The 14,589-nt window shown below is 61.6% G+C and overlaps 1 protein-coding gene across 17 annotated transcripts in view; it reads left to right on the forward strand.

Moving 5' to 3' along the window:
* The window catches only part of ADCY7 (adenylate cyclase 7), a 54,082-nt gene that overhangs the window by 36,471 nt on the left and 3,022 nt on the right, over nucleotides 1-14,589 (forward strand). For 10 of the 17 annotated variants that reach the window (XM_004744146.3, XM_004744145.3, XM_045076040.1 and 7 more), the window contains 17 exons: nucleotides 329-456; nucleotides 634-792; nucleotides 1,024-1,156; nucleotides 4,156-4,347; nucleotides 4,484-4,518; nucleotides 5,009-5,092; nucleotides 5,494-5,566; nucleotides 7,033-7,130; nucleotides 7,907-7,991; nucleotides 8,340-8,465; nucleotides 9,336-9,428; nucleotides 10,471-10,661; nucleotides 11,501-11,591; nucleotides 11,956-12,111; nucleotides 12,668-12,814; nucleotides 13,863-13,967; nucleotides 14,171-14,285. In XM_004744146.3, the coding sequence (XP_004744203.1) occupies nucleotides 329-456; nucleotides 634-792; nucleotides 1,024-1,156; nucleotides 4,156-4,347; nucleotides 4,484-4,518; nucleotides 5,009-5,092; nucleotides 5,494-5,566; nucleotides 7,033-7,130; nucleotides 7,907-7,991; nucleotides 8,340-8,465; nucleotides 9,336-9,428; nucleotides 10,471-10,661; nucleotides 11,501-11,591; nucleotides 11,956-12,111; nucleotides 12,668-12,814; nucleotides 13,863-13,967; nucleotides 14,171-14,285 (2,011 nt within the window). The other 7 variants (XR_006605572.1, XM_013052106.2, XM_045076038.1 and 4 more) reach the window with 7 other exon arrangements.

Here is a 14,589-nt window from a genome sequence, read left to right on the forward strand (position 1 = left end):
TGCTGGTGCCTGGGGCAGGGCCCTGTGCTCAGTACACATTTCAACACTGCAAGACTGAATGAAGCCAGGACAGCACTCCCCCAAGGGGCACTCCGGTGTCCATCTTTAGTAATACTCACTGTAGTCCCTGGTGTTTGCTTAGAGACTTCCCTGTCCCCAGTGCTTTTCCCAGGCCTGGAAGCAGCTCCTGGTGGCTGGTCACCCAGAAGGGGCCTCGGGCTAGGAAGGAGCATGGCTCTCCCTGAAGGGTGCAGGGAGGTGGCCAGCACACGCTGACCCCAGGTCATAGCTGTGTGCCGACCAGGCTGCTGCTTGCCCTGCCCTGTAGGCCAACGAGTGTATGCGGATCAAGATCCTGGGTGACTGCTACTATTGTGTGTCGGGTCTGCCTGTGTCCCTGCCCACCCATGCCCGGAACTGCGTGAAGATGGGGCTGGACATCTGCGAGGCCATTAAGTAGGTACCATGGGCGGGCGCAGGGTCCCGTTCCCATCACAGACCCCTTCTGCTTCCCAGGGGAATGCGTTGTACCTACTTTGCAGATGAGGAAGCTGAGGCTTGGGGGTGCACCTGGCTTGCCTGGGTCTCTCCTCAGTCCTGGGTGGGATGGGGTGATGGGACTGCTCTGCCCAGGCAGGTGCGAGAGGCCACGGGTGTGGACATCAGCATGCGTGTGGGCATACACTCGGGGAACGTGCTGTGTGGGGTCATTGGGCTGCGCAAGTGGCAGTATGACGTGTGGTCCCATGACGTGTCCCTGGCCAACAGGATGGAGGCAGCTGGAGTCCCTGGGTGAGGCTCAGTGGGACAGTGGTGGGGGTGGGGGCCATGGGCTGACTCTGGGCTGGGGGAGGGGGAGGTGAGCGGTTGGTCAGTGTGAGGTCAGAGAGGGGCACCATGACCTCGCATCGGGGAAGTGAGGCGGGGCTCCGGCTGGCTTGGCCCTGTGTGCTGTGCACCCCTCGGGCGGGTGCTGGCCTTCTCTAGGCTCTACTGCTCTGACTCGGGGCTGGGGTCCCCCAGACGGGTGCACATCACAGAGGCGACGCTGAAGCACCTGGACAAGGCGTATGAGGTGGAGGACGGGCACGGGCAGCAGCGGGACCCCTACCTGAAGGAGATGAACATTCGCACCTACCTGGTCATCGACCCCCGGGTACGAGGGGCAGTGGGGGGCTGACGGGAGCCTGGGATGTGCTGGGGAGTCCACAGATGGAGGGTTTTCCTCTTCCAGGCGGTAGAGAGGTAGGGAAGAGGCCCGCCTGGAGTGGTAGTGGGAGTGAGCTCCCTGTCACTGAGTGTGTTCCGGGCGCCACAGCTTCTCTGGGCCCTGGTGAGATTGGAGTAACAGTAGTGCTACCTCAAAAGGAGAACGAGCTCGCGCCAGCCAGGCTCTCACCACAACTGGGCGCCTCATGAACATTCTAGAAATGATAGTCACACAGTTTATTTTCCTGGATGGTACCACTCATTTCCCGCATTTTGAAAAGACACTTTTTGTCAGACTTGCTTTGGGTAAGACTCAAAAAAGGACAAGGAGGCAATGGCCAGGGGACCACTGGGCAGGGGCCTCGGGGGCGTGTTGTGGGCTCTGCTCCCTGGGGGTGGTCGCCTGGCAGGCTGACACCTCCACCTGCTCGGTGGCCCTACTTTCGTCACGACCCCGTGGGGGATGCAGCTGCTGGGCTGCTCCGAGGCTGGCGGGCCCTGGCCCTGCCCCGCGCCCACACAGCCCTGCTTTCCTGCCGTGGGAGGCCAGCTCGTCTGGCGGCCTGGGTGAATCATCCTTGGGGCTCGCTCAAGAATGTTGGCCACGAAGGGCTCTTTCCAGCTCCCTCTCGCTCTGGCCCTGGCTGTTCTCAGAGCTGGTCCGACTGCCATCTCTGGGGGTCATGGAGGGCCAGCCTGTGAGCCGCCCCGGCCCCCTGATGTTCCTCAGGGATAGGAACTGCCCAGGAGCCTCCACTCCTCGGCCATGGGCCGTGGATGCTGAGTTAGCATCTGGGGAAACTTTCCTGAGGATCTCGGGGCTGTGCCCACCCCACAGTCATGGAATATAATCCAGCCCCTCCCCCTGCACCCCACAGCTCTGGGCCCTGCCCTTCCTTCCCCTGAGGGCCCTTCACCCCAGCCACTGTCCCCCTGCTGCCCGGCTCTTCATGCCGCAGGACCCTTGTCACTGCTGCCAGCTCTGCCTGCAGCACTCTCTGTTCCCTTACGAATGCTTCTGTTTGTTTATCCTCTTTGCTTGTTCACGGTCAGTGTGAGCTCCCCGTGGGCAGGCTCAGGGCAGGGGTGCCTCTTCTCTAGGCTGTAATCCCTGCACCTAGAGTAGCGCCTGGCCATGGAGCAGGGGCTCCGAGAGCGTGTGACCAGCAGAAGCAGAGCCCCAGGCCCGCAAGGCAGCGGCCGGCACGGCTCTGAGCCCTTGCTGGCAGGGCCACCCGCTCGGCAAGGCCGCTGCAGGACCCATGGGCAATCGATTTCTGACCAACAGCGAAGACGTTTCTAGCATGAGTGTTTTGTGTCGGATATCACCGGGCTTCTTATATTTTTTCCAGCAACCCTACCTTCCCCATCTTAGTTGAATGTCACGGATTCGCATAGTTGAGAATTCCAAAGCCCAAAGGGGGTGTTGTGGACAGTTTCCCTCACGACCTTGTCTACAGCTGCGTTCCCTGCTGAAGGACACGGTATGGGGGAGTTTCACTTCCACAGAGAGGCCGATGTCCATGTGAGGAGTAGAGAGACTCACCTGGCCTCACAAAGCCGAGGGTGGCGGGCCCTGTGCCCGGCTGGTACCTTTCTCTCTTCACCTGATGACACAGTCTGGAGACCCGCCCTCATGTGTACATGGAGGCCCCCGCACGTGCGCCCGGGTTGTCGACACGGTGGCCCTTCCCCAACTCTGGCCTCCCGGGGCCTGCTTCGGAACAGGCGCCTTTTCCCTCAGAGCTGATGGGTCTTCAGTGCACATTTCCTGCACAGACCCTGAACTTGAGTGGCTGGGGGCTGTGGGGGCGGAGCTGCCGACCTGTGAAGGGGAGACGGATAAGGTGACTCCAGGGTGGGTGGCTCTCTGTGGGGCACGGCACAGTGTCAGGACCCCGGGACTCTCACGGAGGCTGCGTTCCAGCGGGTCCCGTGGGCCAGGCAGACAGGCGCACCTCAGGGTTTAGACATGTTTCTCTCCTGAAAGGAGGCTAGAAGTTTCCAGGAAAGCTGCTGCCTGTGGCTTGGAGAGTGTTTGCGGCCCTAGATGCCGGGCCTCGTGGCTGTTTGCAGAGACCCGAGGGCACAGGACTCCTGGAGGGCGGGCACCTTCAGAGGGTAGGGGACTTGGAGATGGTTCGAGCTCGTCTCCTGTGGCTTTGGTGCTGTCTCTTCTCTCCTCCATTTACAGTCCTGCCCGCCGTCCCCAGCAGGGGAAGGTCCCCTGCAGTTGCTCATATGGCCAGGGGGTGGGGGAGGCATGGAGCAGGTTGGGCCTCACTAACACCCCCTCCCTGACACGGCCACAGCAGGCACAAGGCAAGCAATGGTCCCTGCTGTGGTGTAGGGGCCACGCGAGTGGAACTCTCTGGAAAGCCGCCCAGGGGGTGGGGCTGGACTCTCGCTTGGCCGGTGCTCTGGTTCTCTGGGTTCCCGGCCTGTTCCCCTCTTCCTCCAGCTGCTCCTTCAGGAAGGACATGTGCTGGCCACATGTGGGTGGGCTGGGTAGGACATTTGCAGCTTTTCTGGGCGCTGTCGCCCCAAGATGTCCCCACGGGGAGAGGCCAGTGGGCTCTCAAGCCCCAAGGGGGACAGTGTCGGGTCCCACAGAGCCTCACGGGGTTGGCAGGAGCTTAGGACTTGAGCCCAGTCTTTCCCTGGAGAGGTGTCTGAGGGGCTGTGCGTAGTTGTGTGTGATCCCCAATTTCCTGGCCAGCTGGGAAGGACAGGCCCCCAGCCGGGTCCCCTGTAGCCCAGCCCACGAGCGCACTGGGCCGCAGCCGAGGGGTTGCAGACCCAGCAGCATTTCTGCCGTTCTCTCTTTCCACCAGCCCGGCCAGTGCTCCAGGCAGTGGGGCATTTCATGGGGAGCAGGATGGGTGCGGGGGCCCTTCCTGGGCTGAGAGGGAAGGGGAGGGGACAGGCCGTGTCTGTGTCCTGCAGAGCCAGCAGCCGCCCCCGCCCAGCCAGCACCTCCCCAAGCCCAAGGGGGACGCGGCCCTGAAGATGCGGGCGTCTGTGCGCATGACCCGCTACCTGGAGTCCTGGGGGGCCGCACGGCCCTTTGCACACCTCAACCACCGTGAGAGCGTGAGCAGCGGCGAGACCCCGGTCCCCAGTGGGCGGAGGCCCAAGGTAGGATCCTGCTTCCCGGACTGCTCAGTCCTTGCCCCCTGTGTCTGAGGGTGCGGGAGAAGAGAGACCCAGTCCCAGGACAGACTTTGGGGGTTCCTCTTGGCAGAATAACTGTCCCCTCTCCCTTCCCTTCCAGACCATTCCCCTGCGGCGCCACCGGACCCCTGACAGGTACATGCACTGTCTCCTCCTGTCAGCTGTGGCCTGCCTTCCTGGCCAAATCCTGCCCCAATCACCCCCTTCGGGCCCACTTCCTTCAGGCAGGCTGCCCCGACTATCCTCTGTCCAGGAGTGCAGCTCGGAGGGGCTGTGGCTCAGAATCAGAACTTCACGATCACGGAGCGCCTGTGGAGTCCCCACTGTGACAGGGGTGGTGGTGTGTGTGGGGAAGCCTGCAGGTGGAGGCAAGAGGCCTTCGAGGGCCGCCCTCTGCTCCCGGCTGGGCTGGCCGGCCAGCTGGGCCTGCTGCTTGATGCCGGGCGTCCATTTACCCTCTTTGGGCCTCAGTGGGACCTACCTGTCCCTCAGCCACTCCGCACGCGGTTCCGGGGCCTCCCGCGGGCATCTGGGCACCCGGACTGGGGAGCCATTTCACATGCACTGCTGCCTTTGGGCAAGTGGGCGAGGGCCTGGGGTGACGCGGTTCGGGTTTGTGATCCAGGAGTTCGTCCCCCAAGGGGCGGTCGGAGGATGACTCGTATGATGAGGAGATGCTGTCGGCCATCGAGGGGCTGAGCTCCACAAGGTGGGACCTGGAGGCCTCGGTTCGCCCTGTCCCTCCTCGGGTGGGGGTTCCCTAGTCGGCCGTGCCCCCTTATGCCTGCGTGCCTGGTGGTCCAGCTCCGACTGTGTCTGTGGTGGCTCCTAGGCCCCACTGATGAGGGTTCCTGAGAGTGGACTTCTGTCCCCCCACCCCTCCCCCGCCCCATCTCCCCCACCCCCTCCTCCCTTCTCCTCCTGAGGGCGGGGCCCTGCCCACTCCCCCCTTCCCCCACCTCCTTTCCCCCTCCCCCTCCCCATTTGCTCTCCCCCCCCGCCCCCCCCACCTCCTGAGGGTGGGTCCTCTCTCCTCCCCCATCTCCTCCCAAGGGTGGGCCCCCAATTTCCCCAGGCCCTATGTCTCACTGCCTGTGCCCGCCACCCCAGGCCCTGCTGCTCCAAGTCCGATGACTTCTCCACCTTCGGGTCCATCTTCCTGGAGAAGGATTTCGAGCGAGAGGTGAGGGTCCCCCAGCAGCCCCAGAACAGGGGCTCGAGGCCTGGGGTGTGATAGAGGTGCAGGCCATGGGGCAGCCGATGTTCCACGTCTATCGTCTGTTTGGGGAGGGTGGTGGGGAGTCACCCCATCTGGCTAGGGCTGGCTTGGACCCTCTTCCTGTTGCCCTCACTCCGGGACCTGACGTGTCCCACTTGGGTTTGGGAGACCTTCGCTCCCCTCACAGGCTAGAACCTCAGCCTCAGGGGCCAGTGTGCACCATAGCCTGGTTCTCCCTTCTGGCTGCTACAACTACATGCTTTCGGGCTGTAACACTGTATAGCCTATAACTGTTTTACTTATTTATTGAGGACCTACTGGTTTCTGGCTGTGTCCCAGGCACATATGTATGTCCTTGAAACCTCATCTAGATGGAGCCCCATATCACCCGAGAGGGTGGCCCCGGGCCCCAGAGCTCTGGTGCGAGGACCTCTTTCCTCTCTCAGCCTCCAGGATTGGTGGTGCGGTGTCTTTCTCTGGCTGGGGCTTCCTAAGTCCGGGGCTACCTCAGTGAGGAGCTTGGGGACTGAGGGAAGCCTGCCCAGCAGGCCTTCCAGCAGCTGTGTGACTCCGGGCAGCCTGCTGGACTCTCTGAGCCCCAGTCCGCTCACCCGTGGCAGGAGCCCTTGTGGCCCGAGGTCATGAGATTGTGCCTGGTGTAGGGGTATAGGCAGCACGGTCCCCCCCCCCCCCCCGCCCTGCTAGCTAGGAGCTTAGGCCTGGCCTTACTCCTGGGTTTGGGGGAGGACAGATTCACGACAAGCCCCAGAGTTCAGATTTGGTTCCTGTCCATAAGCTTGGGGCCATGGGCTTCTCAGGCACCTGGGAAGTAGAGTCAGAGACCTGGGTTGGGTGGGGGAGGGGAAGGGATGGGTTCTAGGCCTCAAGGAACCAAATGAAGGTCCTTTGGTCATGATGATGCCCCATCATCGCCTGGAACTCAAGGAGGGTGTGAGGTGTGTTTGTTTTTTTAAAGATTGATTTATTTGTTGGGGCGCCTGGGTGGCTCAGTGGGTAAAGCCTCTGCCTTTGGCTCAGGTATGATCCCAGGGTCCCGGGATGGAGCCCCATATCAGACTCTTTGCTCAGCAGGGAACCTGCTTCTCCCCCCCACCCCGCCTGCCTCTCTGCCTACTTGTGATCTCTCTCTCTGTTAAGTAAATAAATAACATCTTCAAAAAAAAAATTGATTTATTTGTTTGAGAGAGAATGTGCGCACGAATGAGACGGGGGAGGACAGAGGGAGAGGGAGAAGCAGACCCCTGCTGAGGGGGACCCTGAGATCATGACCTTAGCTCATGACCTGAGCTGAATGTTTAACCGAGGGAGACACCCAGGTGCCCCCAGGGTGTCAGTTTTGGTTAACTGGAGCCGGGGTGGGCTGGGAGGGGCCGGAGCAAGTGGCCCTGACCGTCCCTGTCGCCCTCCAGTACCGCCTGGCGCCCATCCCCCGGGCCCGCCACTATTTTGCCTGTGCCAGCCTCATCTTCGTCTGCATCATGCTGGTCCAGGTCCTGCTCCTGCGCAGGTCAGTCGGGCTGGGCGGGATGTGTGGGCCCACTGGGGTCGGCCCAGGGCCCCCGGAACACCTGCGTGCGCTGTCCGACCAGCACGAGTTGCTGGTGCTTTGAGTTCAGTGACCTGAGTCCTGGAGTCCCAGAAACTGGACCAGGGGCTGGGCCCCCACCCCGGGGTCATCAGTGCTTGCACTTGATTCCATCGAACGTGCTAGTCCTGTCAAGATGCAGGCCTTCCCGACCCGAGAGCTGTGTGGCCCTGTGGGCACGTGGCCTGAGGCATTTGCTGTCCCAGAAGGACAGGCTCCCAGAACCGTAGCCACCGCCAGCTCCCTCTTAGAGGTGGGAAACTGAGGCTCAGAGGGCTTTGTGCCTTGTGTAGGTGCACGGCCCCTGCTGGTGGGGGGTGAGCAGGGCAAGTCACAGGGAAGGAGTAAGGTCAGCTATTGGTAGATTCTAGAAGGGTGATGAGGCCAAGGGATCCTCTAGGATTAGGGTTTAGGATGTGCTTCGTGAAGACGAGACAGGAAGAAGCCCTTCTGTCTGGTACTTCTGTGCCGGCCATGGGTCTGAAGGCCCTTAAATCCGTACACCGGTCCTCGGGTGTCACGAGTGGAGCAGCTGGACCCCGGTTCTCAGAGAGCCCCTTTGCTGTGTGTAGAAGGGGGTCGGGGGAGGAGGCGGCCGGGAGCCGCACAGTTGGAGTCAGGGTCGGGGGGTTGGGGAGCATGCCTGCAGCTTGGCCCTGGGCAGATGGCCCCCAGAACGAGGGTTTTCTGCTCTCCAGCAGGGCCATTCTCGGTTTGTCCTTCGGGCTGGTGGCCTGTGTGGTGGCGCTGGTGCTGGGCCTGTGCTTCGCCCATGAGTTCCTGGTGAGTGGGAGGCCCCTGGCTGGGCCCTGACCCACTGGCCCTCCGCGCCCCTCCTGCTCAGGCGACAGTTTGCAGAGCGCTTCTCCCAGTGATTCCACCTTCCTTGGGCTGCTGGTGGCCCCCAAGTGGCTGTAGCTGTCCCCAGGCTCTGAGGGTGGGGACGTCCCTTTTCTGTCTGTGCATCCCATGGGTCCTGAGCTCTGGGCACGGGGCGCAGTGTGACTACGGACCATCCCTAGCGGAGCTCTCACGTCTGTGGTCCAAGTGCCCCCACATCTGCTGGGCACTTGGACCAAGGGGTCCTTGTCCCTGTGTTGGCGGCGGCCACCTGACCCCACGACTCCACAGAGGTGCTGCCCGGCCCGAGGGGTGTTGCAGGCCATCTCTGAGAGCGTGGAGACCCAGCCCCTGCTGCGCTTGTCCCTGGCCATCCTGACTATTGGCAGCCTCCTCAGTGTCGCCATCGTCAACCTGGTGAGTTCTGGGGGTTGGTGGGGACAGCGAGCCCTGGGGAGGAGCCTGCCTGCCTGTGTGTGCTTCCTGCGGGGAGAGAGCCAGTCCTTGACCCTGGGCACCTTCAGGCTCTCGAATCCCACAGTCCCCTGCCTGAGGGCTATGTCTGGTATAGCTCTGCAGGACCCTGGGGGCAGGCTCCCCAAGGCCCCCAGAGGCCCGCCTGGGCTCCTTCCCTTTTGCTTTTCACATGAGGACCCGGGGCCCCCAGGGAGCTGATGTGGCTGCCCCCCCCAAGGACGGGATGTCTTGAACCATCCGTGTTCTTGGCTTCCTCTGCCTTCTTCATCCTCCTCCTACCTAGCGAGGCTGTGCCTTAGTCTGAGACTGTTCCCTCGTGAGGGGCGAGTGGCCCCGGGCACTGGCTGGGACTTGAGCCCCTGCTTCTCAGGCCTGGCTCGTGTGCTCAGTGCTGTGGACAACACGTGTCCCTGCTGGTCCTCCCAGCTCTGACCTCTCGAGTCAGGGGCTCTTTGTGGCTCGGAGACCCTGTGTTACCTGGGGAGAAGGGGGCTCACTGACCATGCTGATCCCTGCTTCTCCTTCCCTCCCCCCAGCCCCGAATCGGCCTCCGATGCTCTGGTGACGGTGCACACAGGGCTTCATTTTGCAGCCTCTTCTGCCCCAGACCCCTCCCCACCACGAAGCTGATGCCCGTGGAGGAGGGGGCGGGGCGCTCTGGCCACTCCTGGAGCGGGCCTGGCAGGAGATGCCCATGCCGCTCGTGGAGGCCTCGGGCCCCTGCCGACCCCTGGCCCCGCTCAGCTTGGGAAGGTCCTGGAGTCCCAGGTCCCTGGGCTCCCCACTCACGGTGACCTGTCTCCTCTGTAGCTGCTGATGCCTTTCCTGGTCCCAGAGCTACCTGTGGGCAACCAGACAAGCCCAAGCCCGATGGATGTGGGCAACATGTGTGAGCCCCTCCTGGTGAGTGTGGGCTGGGCTGGGCCCTGGTTCAGACCCCTGGGTCCTGCATGCCCTGAGATGGCCCTGCTCTTGCACAGTGCTCTGCCCGAGCGCCTGAAGCCCTGCTGCGGGAGAGCAGAGTCCAGCCTCTCCCGGGAGGTGGAGAGAGTAAGGCCCAGGCAGGGCCAAGGTGGTCTGTGGTCCTGGAGGACGCAGGGGCTTTGAGGCTGGTGTGGCTTCATCCAAGGTGTGCGGGCAGGAGCACCCCATGCCAGGACTTGTCTCCTGACAGCTCACCTGACAGCTGGCCATCAGATGAGGAGGGGCCCGGGGAGGTGGACTGGTGGGCCTCATGGGTGCTGGAGCCTCGGGCAGGCCGACAGCAGGAGCTGGGACTGGGGATCCTGATGGGTGGCAGTGGAGGGCTGGGGGATTTCAGGGGGCCATGGTGAATTTCAAGCTGGTCTCTGCTGGGCAGGGGCTAGAGAGGGGACAGGGAAAAAAGCTGAGGCACGCAGTGAGAGTGGGGGCGACATTTGGGATGTAGAACCAGAGGGGGGGTTTGATCTAAATTGGGAGAAGCATGAGCGCCAGGAAGGAGAGCTTGGTCTCTCTTTTGGGGGCAGTGGGGAGCCACGACATGATCTTGAGCAGGAGAGTAACCTGGGCAGTGATGCCCTTTGGGGAGGGCAAGCTCGGTTGGGCAGAACTGGAGGTGGGAGGCTGTTGGGTGTGTGTACAGCGCTGCCCTCTCCCTTGTCACGTCTACAGGCTACTGCAGTTGCAGTTACTTCTGCTTCTCCCTTCAGTGAGTTTACCTGCCATAAGTAGAAGTAAAAATGCAGGGAAAACAGCGTGATGCTCCAAAGTTCTAGATTCTGTTGTCTGCTCTTTGCTAAGAGAGGTCACTGAGGCAGGAGAGCAGTGACCCAGGTGCTCGGAAGGTCTCAGCGCTGGAAGGGGGCTCAGAGGCAGCAAGCTGGCCCTTCAGGCGCGCCCCCTCCTGGTGACCCTGGGTGCAGGCGCTGCTTCCTGATGACGGACCCCTCCCCCCAACCCCCAGTATTACACCTGTAGCTGCATCCTGGCCTTTGTCGCTTGCTCGGTCTTCCTGCGGATGAGCCTGGAGCTGAAGGTTGTGCTGTTGACCATGGCCTTGGTGGCCTACCTGGTGCTCTTCAACATCCACCCCTGCTGGCGGATGGACTGCTGTGGCCTCGTGGCCAACCTCACCGAGACCAACGGTACCCTCAGGTGGGGGCCGAAGCACCTCCAGTCCCACCACCTGTCTCGTGTGCTCCGTGGGGTGTCATGTCAAACCGTGCTGCATTTGCCTTTGCAGTCCCATCTGGACTGGACACCCGGGGGGGCTGGGCTGGCAGGTGGCACAGTCTCCATTTTCCAGAAGGGGACGGGATGGTCCCAGGTCTACACTCAAGAGCTGAAGAGTGGGACTCATCTGCAGGTTCTCTGGGGGACACCCTGAGTCCCACGGAGGCTTCCTGGGTCCTCCGGTGTCTACGCCATTCTGGGGGTGTGGAGTGGGGCGGGGGCTTCAGCTCTAGCCCCCCCCCCCCCCCATCGAGCCATGTCCCAGATCTCCACAGAATTCTGGAAAGAACAGTTGTTTCCAGCCTGTCCCTGGACAGGTGGCTGACCCCTGTGGCGTGGGAAGGGACACTGTGTGGGTGCCTCTGGGGGCTCTCCGCCCCAGGTGGGTTGAGGAGAGGGGCCTGGCTCCCCTGGAATTTGGGGACCCAGAACAAAACCTGCCCCTAGGAGTCTGCTGGCAGGGGCAAACTCCTTCCGCCGAACTCTATGTCCCTGACTTGGAGGCGTGCTCGGCGTTCCCCTCACCTGCCTGCAGTATTTCTCCTTCAGACTCTGGTGTGAGCCGAGCCGTCACTGCAGCGCCGCCTCCCCACCTTCCGGTCAAGGCCTCTTCTCTTCCCAACCCATAGTGGCCTGTCTAGTGTCTGTGCCTGGAGGGCAGAAGTCTGTCCCCCTCTGCCTCCCCGAGCCCCACCAGCTGGGGCACCTGAGGGGCGGCAGGAGCAGGAGTGACTCCGGCCTCTCCCCTTCGTGTCCCGCAGCTCCCCACCGTGTGTGTGGAAGGACCCGAAGGTGATGATCAATTTCTACCTGGTTCTGTTCTATGTCACCCTCCTCATGCTCTCCAGACAGGTAGTGCCCGGGAAGCCCCGGCGGCCCGTGCTCAGCGGGGAGACACGGCTGGGGAGGGGCAGTGTGGGAGACAGCGCACAGCCCCCTAGGGAAGCCCTGGTCCCCAGGGTGGTGGTTCCCGAGTCTTTACCTCCCCTTCCCTCAGGACACCAGTGACATTTGGTTGCATGGGTCACTTGCGAACCGAGCCAAGGCTGACTGGGATTCTGAGGCCACAGGGAGGTGACCGTTGAGCTGGTGACATTTGCCGGGGATGCAGGGTGGAAGCACTGAGGGGCTGGCTCAGCAGGTCCCGGGGCTGCTCGTGTGTCCTCGCGTCCCCGCTCACGATGGCCAGGACACTGACGCTGCCTGCTGTCTGCAGATTGACTACTACTGCCGCTTGGACTGTTTGTGGAAGACCAAGTTCAAGAAGGAACACGAGGAGTTTGAAACCATGGAGAATGTGAACCGCCTTCTTCTGGAGAATGTCTTGCCTGCCCACGTGGCCGCTCACTTCATTGGTGACAAGTTAAATGAGGTGTGCTGGCAGGGGCTGGGTCGCCCGGTAGGGAGAGACGGAGGGTATGGCTGTGGTTGGGGGGCCTGCACTTTCCGGGGCCGTGGTTTTCACCCATGTTACGGGGCCGTCCGGTGGTGTGTGGTTTGGGCATCGGCTGCACATCCAGGCCTTGGTGGTCTAGATGGTCCATGTGGATGAAAACCTGCATGTTTCACAGGTTCCGTGCAGCAGCGTTTTACAGAAGAGGGGATGGGCCCCAGGGCTTAGGACCCAGGCCTCCTGACTGACCTTCCCCCGCCCCCCTGGCGCTCAGCGTCAGCCACAGGACCCAGGGTAGCGCAGAGCCAGAACCACCCTGAGCCTGAACTGCCCCAACCAGGGCTCTGAATCTTTTTTTTTTTTTTAACAGCCCCCAGAGAGGAGCTCAGGCATAAGACAGGCCAAGTGACACTTGTGTCACGCTCCCCTCCCCTGAAAGTTTAGTGGGCTGGGCCGAGGGGCCAAGTCCCTGTGCTTGCATGGCCCCTCCCCCGGGGCGACTGGCATAAGGGCATCCTCCCCCACCTCCATTCAGGACTGGTACCATCAGTCCTATGACTGCGTTTGTGTCATGTTCGCGTCCGTGCCGGACTTCAAAGTCTTCTACACGGAGTGCGATGTCAACAAGGAGGGGCTGGAGTGTCTGCGTCTGCTGAACGAGATCATCGCCGACTTCGATGAGGTACGGCCCGCTGGAGGAGGGCAGGGTGCGGGCTGGGAGCGCCCCCCAAATCAGGAGAGGGACACGTGCGTCTTTTTCCTCGTTTCCCTCCATAAGCACTTTGTCGTCTTCTCTGCACGGGCCGCAGGCTAAGGTCAGATTTAGGTCCTTGAAGGAGGCAGTGATCCCCTTATCTGTGGCTTGTGAGCCACGATCAGCCACGCTCTGGCAGATGACCACCCCCGACATACGGCCAGGTCTGTAGTGGCCAGACACCACATCACAGCATCCCCGCCCTGTGCCACGCTTCATCTCATTACGAGGAGGAGGCGGCGGCATGAATACAGCACAGGAGCATGTTTTGAGAGAGGGACCATCCACGTCACTTGTTGGGGCACATGAGAAGTCATGCCTGACTTCTCTCCACTAAACCTCATCACAGGCGAGCTCGTGGGCGAAGGAGCACACGCCGTGCGGGGCTCGGGACCCTGCGGTGCGTGGCAGCCACTGGGGTCTGGGAGTGGATGAGGGGGTCTGCTGTAGTTGGAGTCCCAGCGAAGCCCATGCTGCCAACCGTGCCAGAATAAGTCCATCGGTTTGGGCTTTTTTTTTTTTTTAAGGATTTACTTATTTTAGAGAGGGAGCACAGAAGAGGGAGGCAGGGACACAGGGAGAGGAAGAGAGAAAATCTTAGGCAGACTCTACCTCAGCACTGAGCCTGATGTGGGGCTCGATCCCAGGACGCTGAGATCATGACCTGAACCAAAACCGAGTCAGATGCTTAACTGACTGAGCCATGAGGAGCCCCTGGATTTCATTCTTAGCTGCAAACATTCGACGTTCTGGGTAGGTGCTGTCGGGCTGCACTTGCTCCTTCAGAGTGAGAGTCCAGATGCGAGGGCCGGAGTAGGGAGAGAGTAGGAGAGAACCAGAAACCTCGTCCCTGCATGGACTTGGCTGTCCATTCACGGCTGGGGGGGGGGCGAGCATGAGAAATGTTAGCATTAGGAGCAGCGGCAGGAGGGACCCCACCCCTTCTCAGACCTCAGGGTGTCCCTTTGTCTCATAGCTGCTCCTGAAGCCCAAGTTCAGCAGCGTGGAGAAGATCAAGACCATTGGCAGCACGTACATGGCAGCTGCAGGGCTCAGCAGCCCCTCAGGGACCGAGAACCAGGTACTGGGCTGAGGTCGTGGCCTCTTGTCCCAGTCTCACATCAGAGGGATTAAACAGGTCCCAGACCAGTTCCACTTCACCTGACATGGGGGGGGGCACCCCTTCCTGCCCAGTCCTATGAGGAAGGGCAGAGGACCTCAGGGGTCAGCCTGGGGTGGGGCACGGGTTTCCCCGGCTCCCGCACACAGCGCCCTGTCCCGCAGGACCTGGAGCGGCAGCACGCGCACATCGGCATCATGGTGGAGTTCAGCATCGCCCTGATGAGCAAGCTGGATGGCATCAACCGGCATTCCTTCAACTCCTTCCGCCTCCGTGTCGGTGAGGGCACGGAGAGCCAGCTGGGCCGTGCTCGGGGTGGGAGGCAAGGCCCGTGGCTCTGGTGCGCCTGCGCTGAGGTCTGACAAGGCACTGCACTGTCCCGCAGGAAAGGTTTGACAACTCCCTCTTGTCTTACAACGCTGGTGACAGGGCAATCATCTTGGTTTGCATTGTTTATAAACTTACCTTTAAAACTTTTAAACTTACCTTTAAAAGTTTTGAGAGCTAGGAAGAGAACACTACGGAAAACTGAGAACCCCAAAATCACCTTCTGTAAGTCTTAAAACATACTGAGAACAAAGCA

The sequence above is a fragment of the Mustela putorius genome, unplaced genomic scaffold (genome assembly GCF_011764305.1).
Source record: "Mustela putorius furo isolate JIRA1106 unplaced genomic scaffold, ASM1176430v1.1 tig00000174_pilon_pilon_pilon, whole genome shotgun sequence".
NCBI classification, from domain to species: Eukaryota; Metazoa; Chordata; class Mammalia; order Carnivora; family Mustelidae; genus Mustela; species Mustela putorius.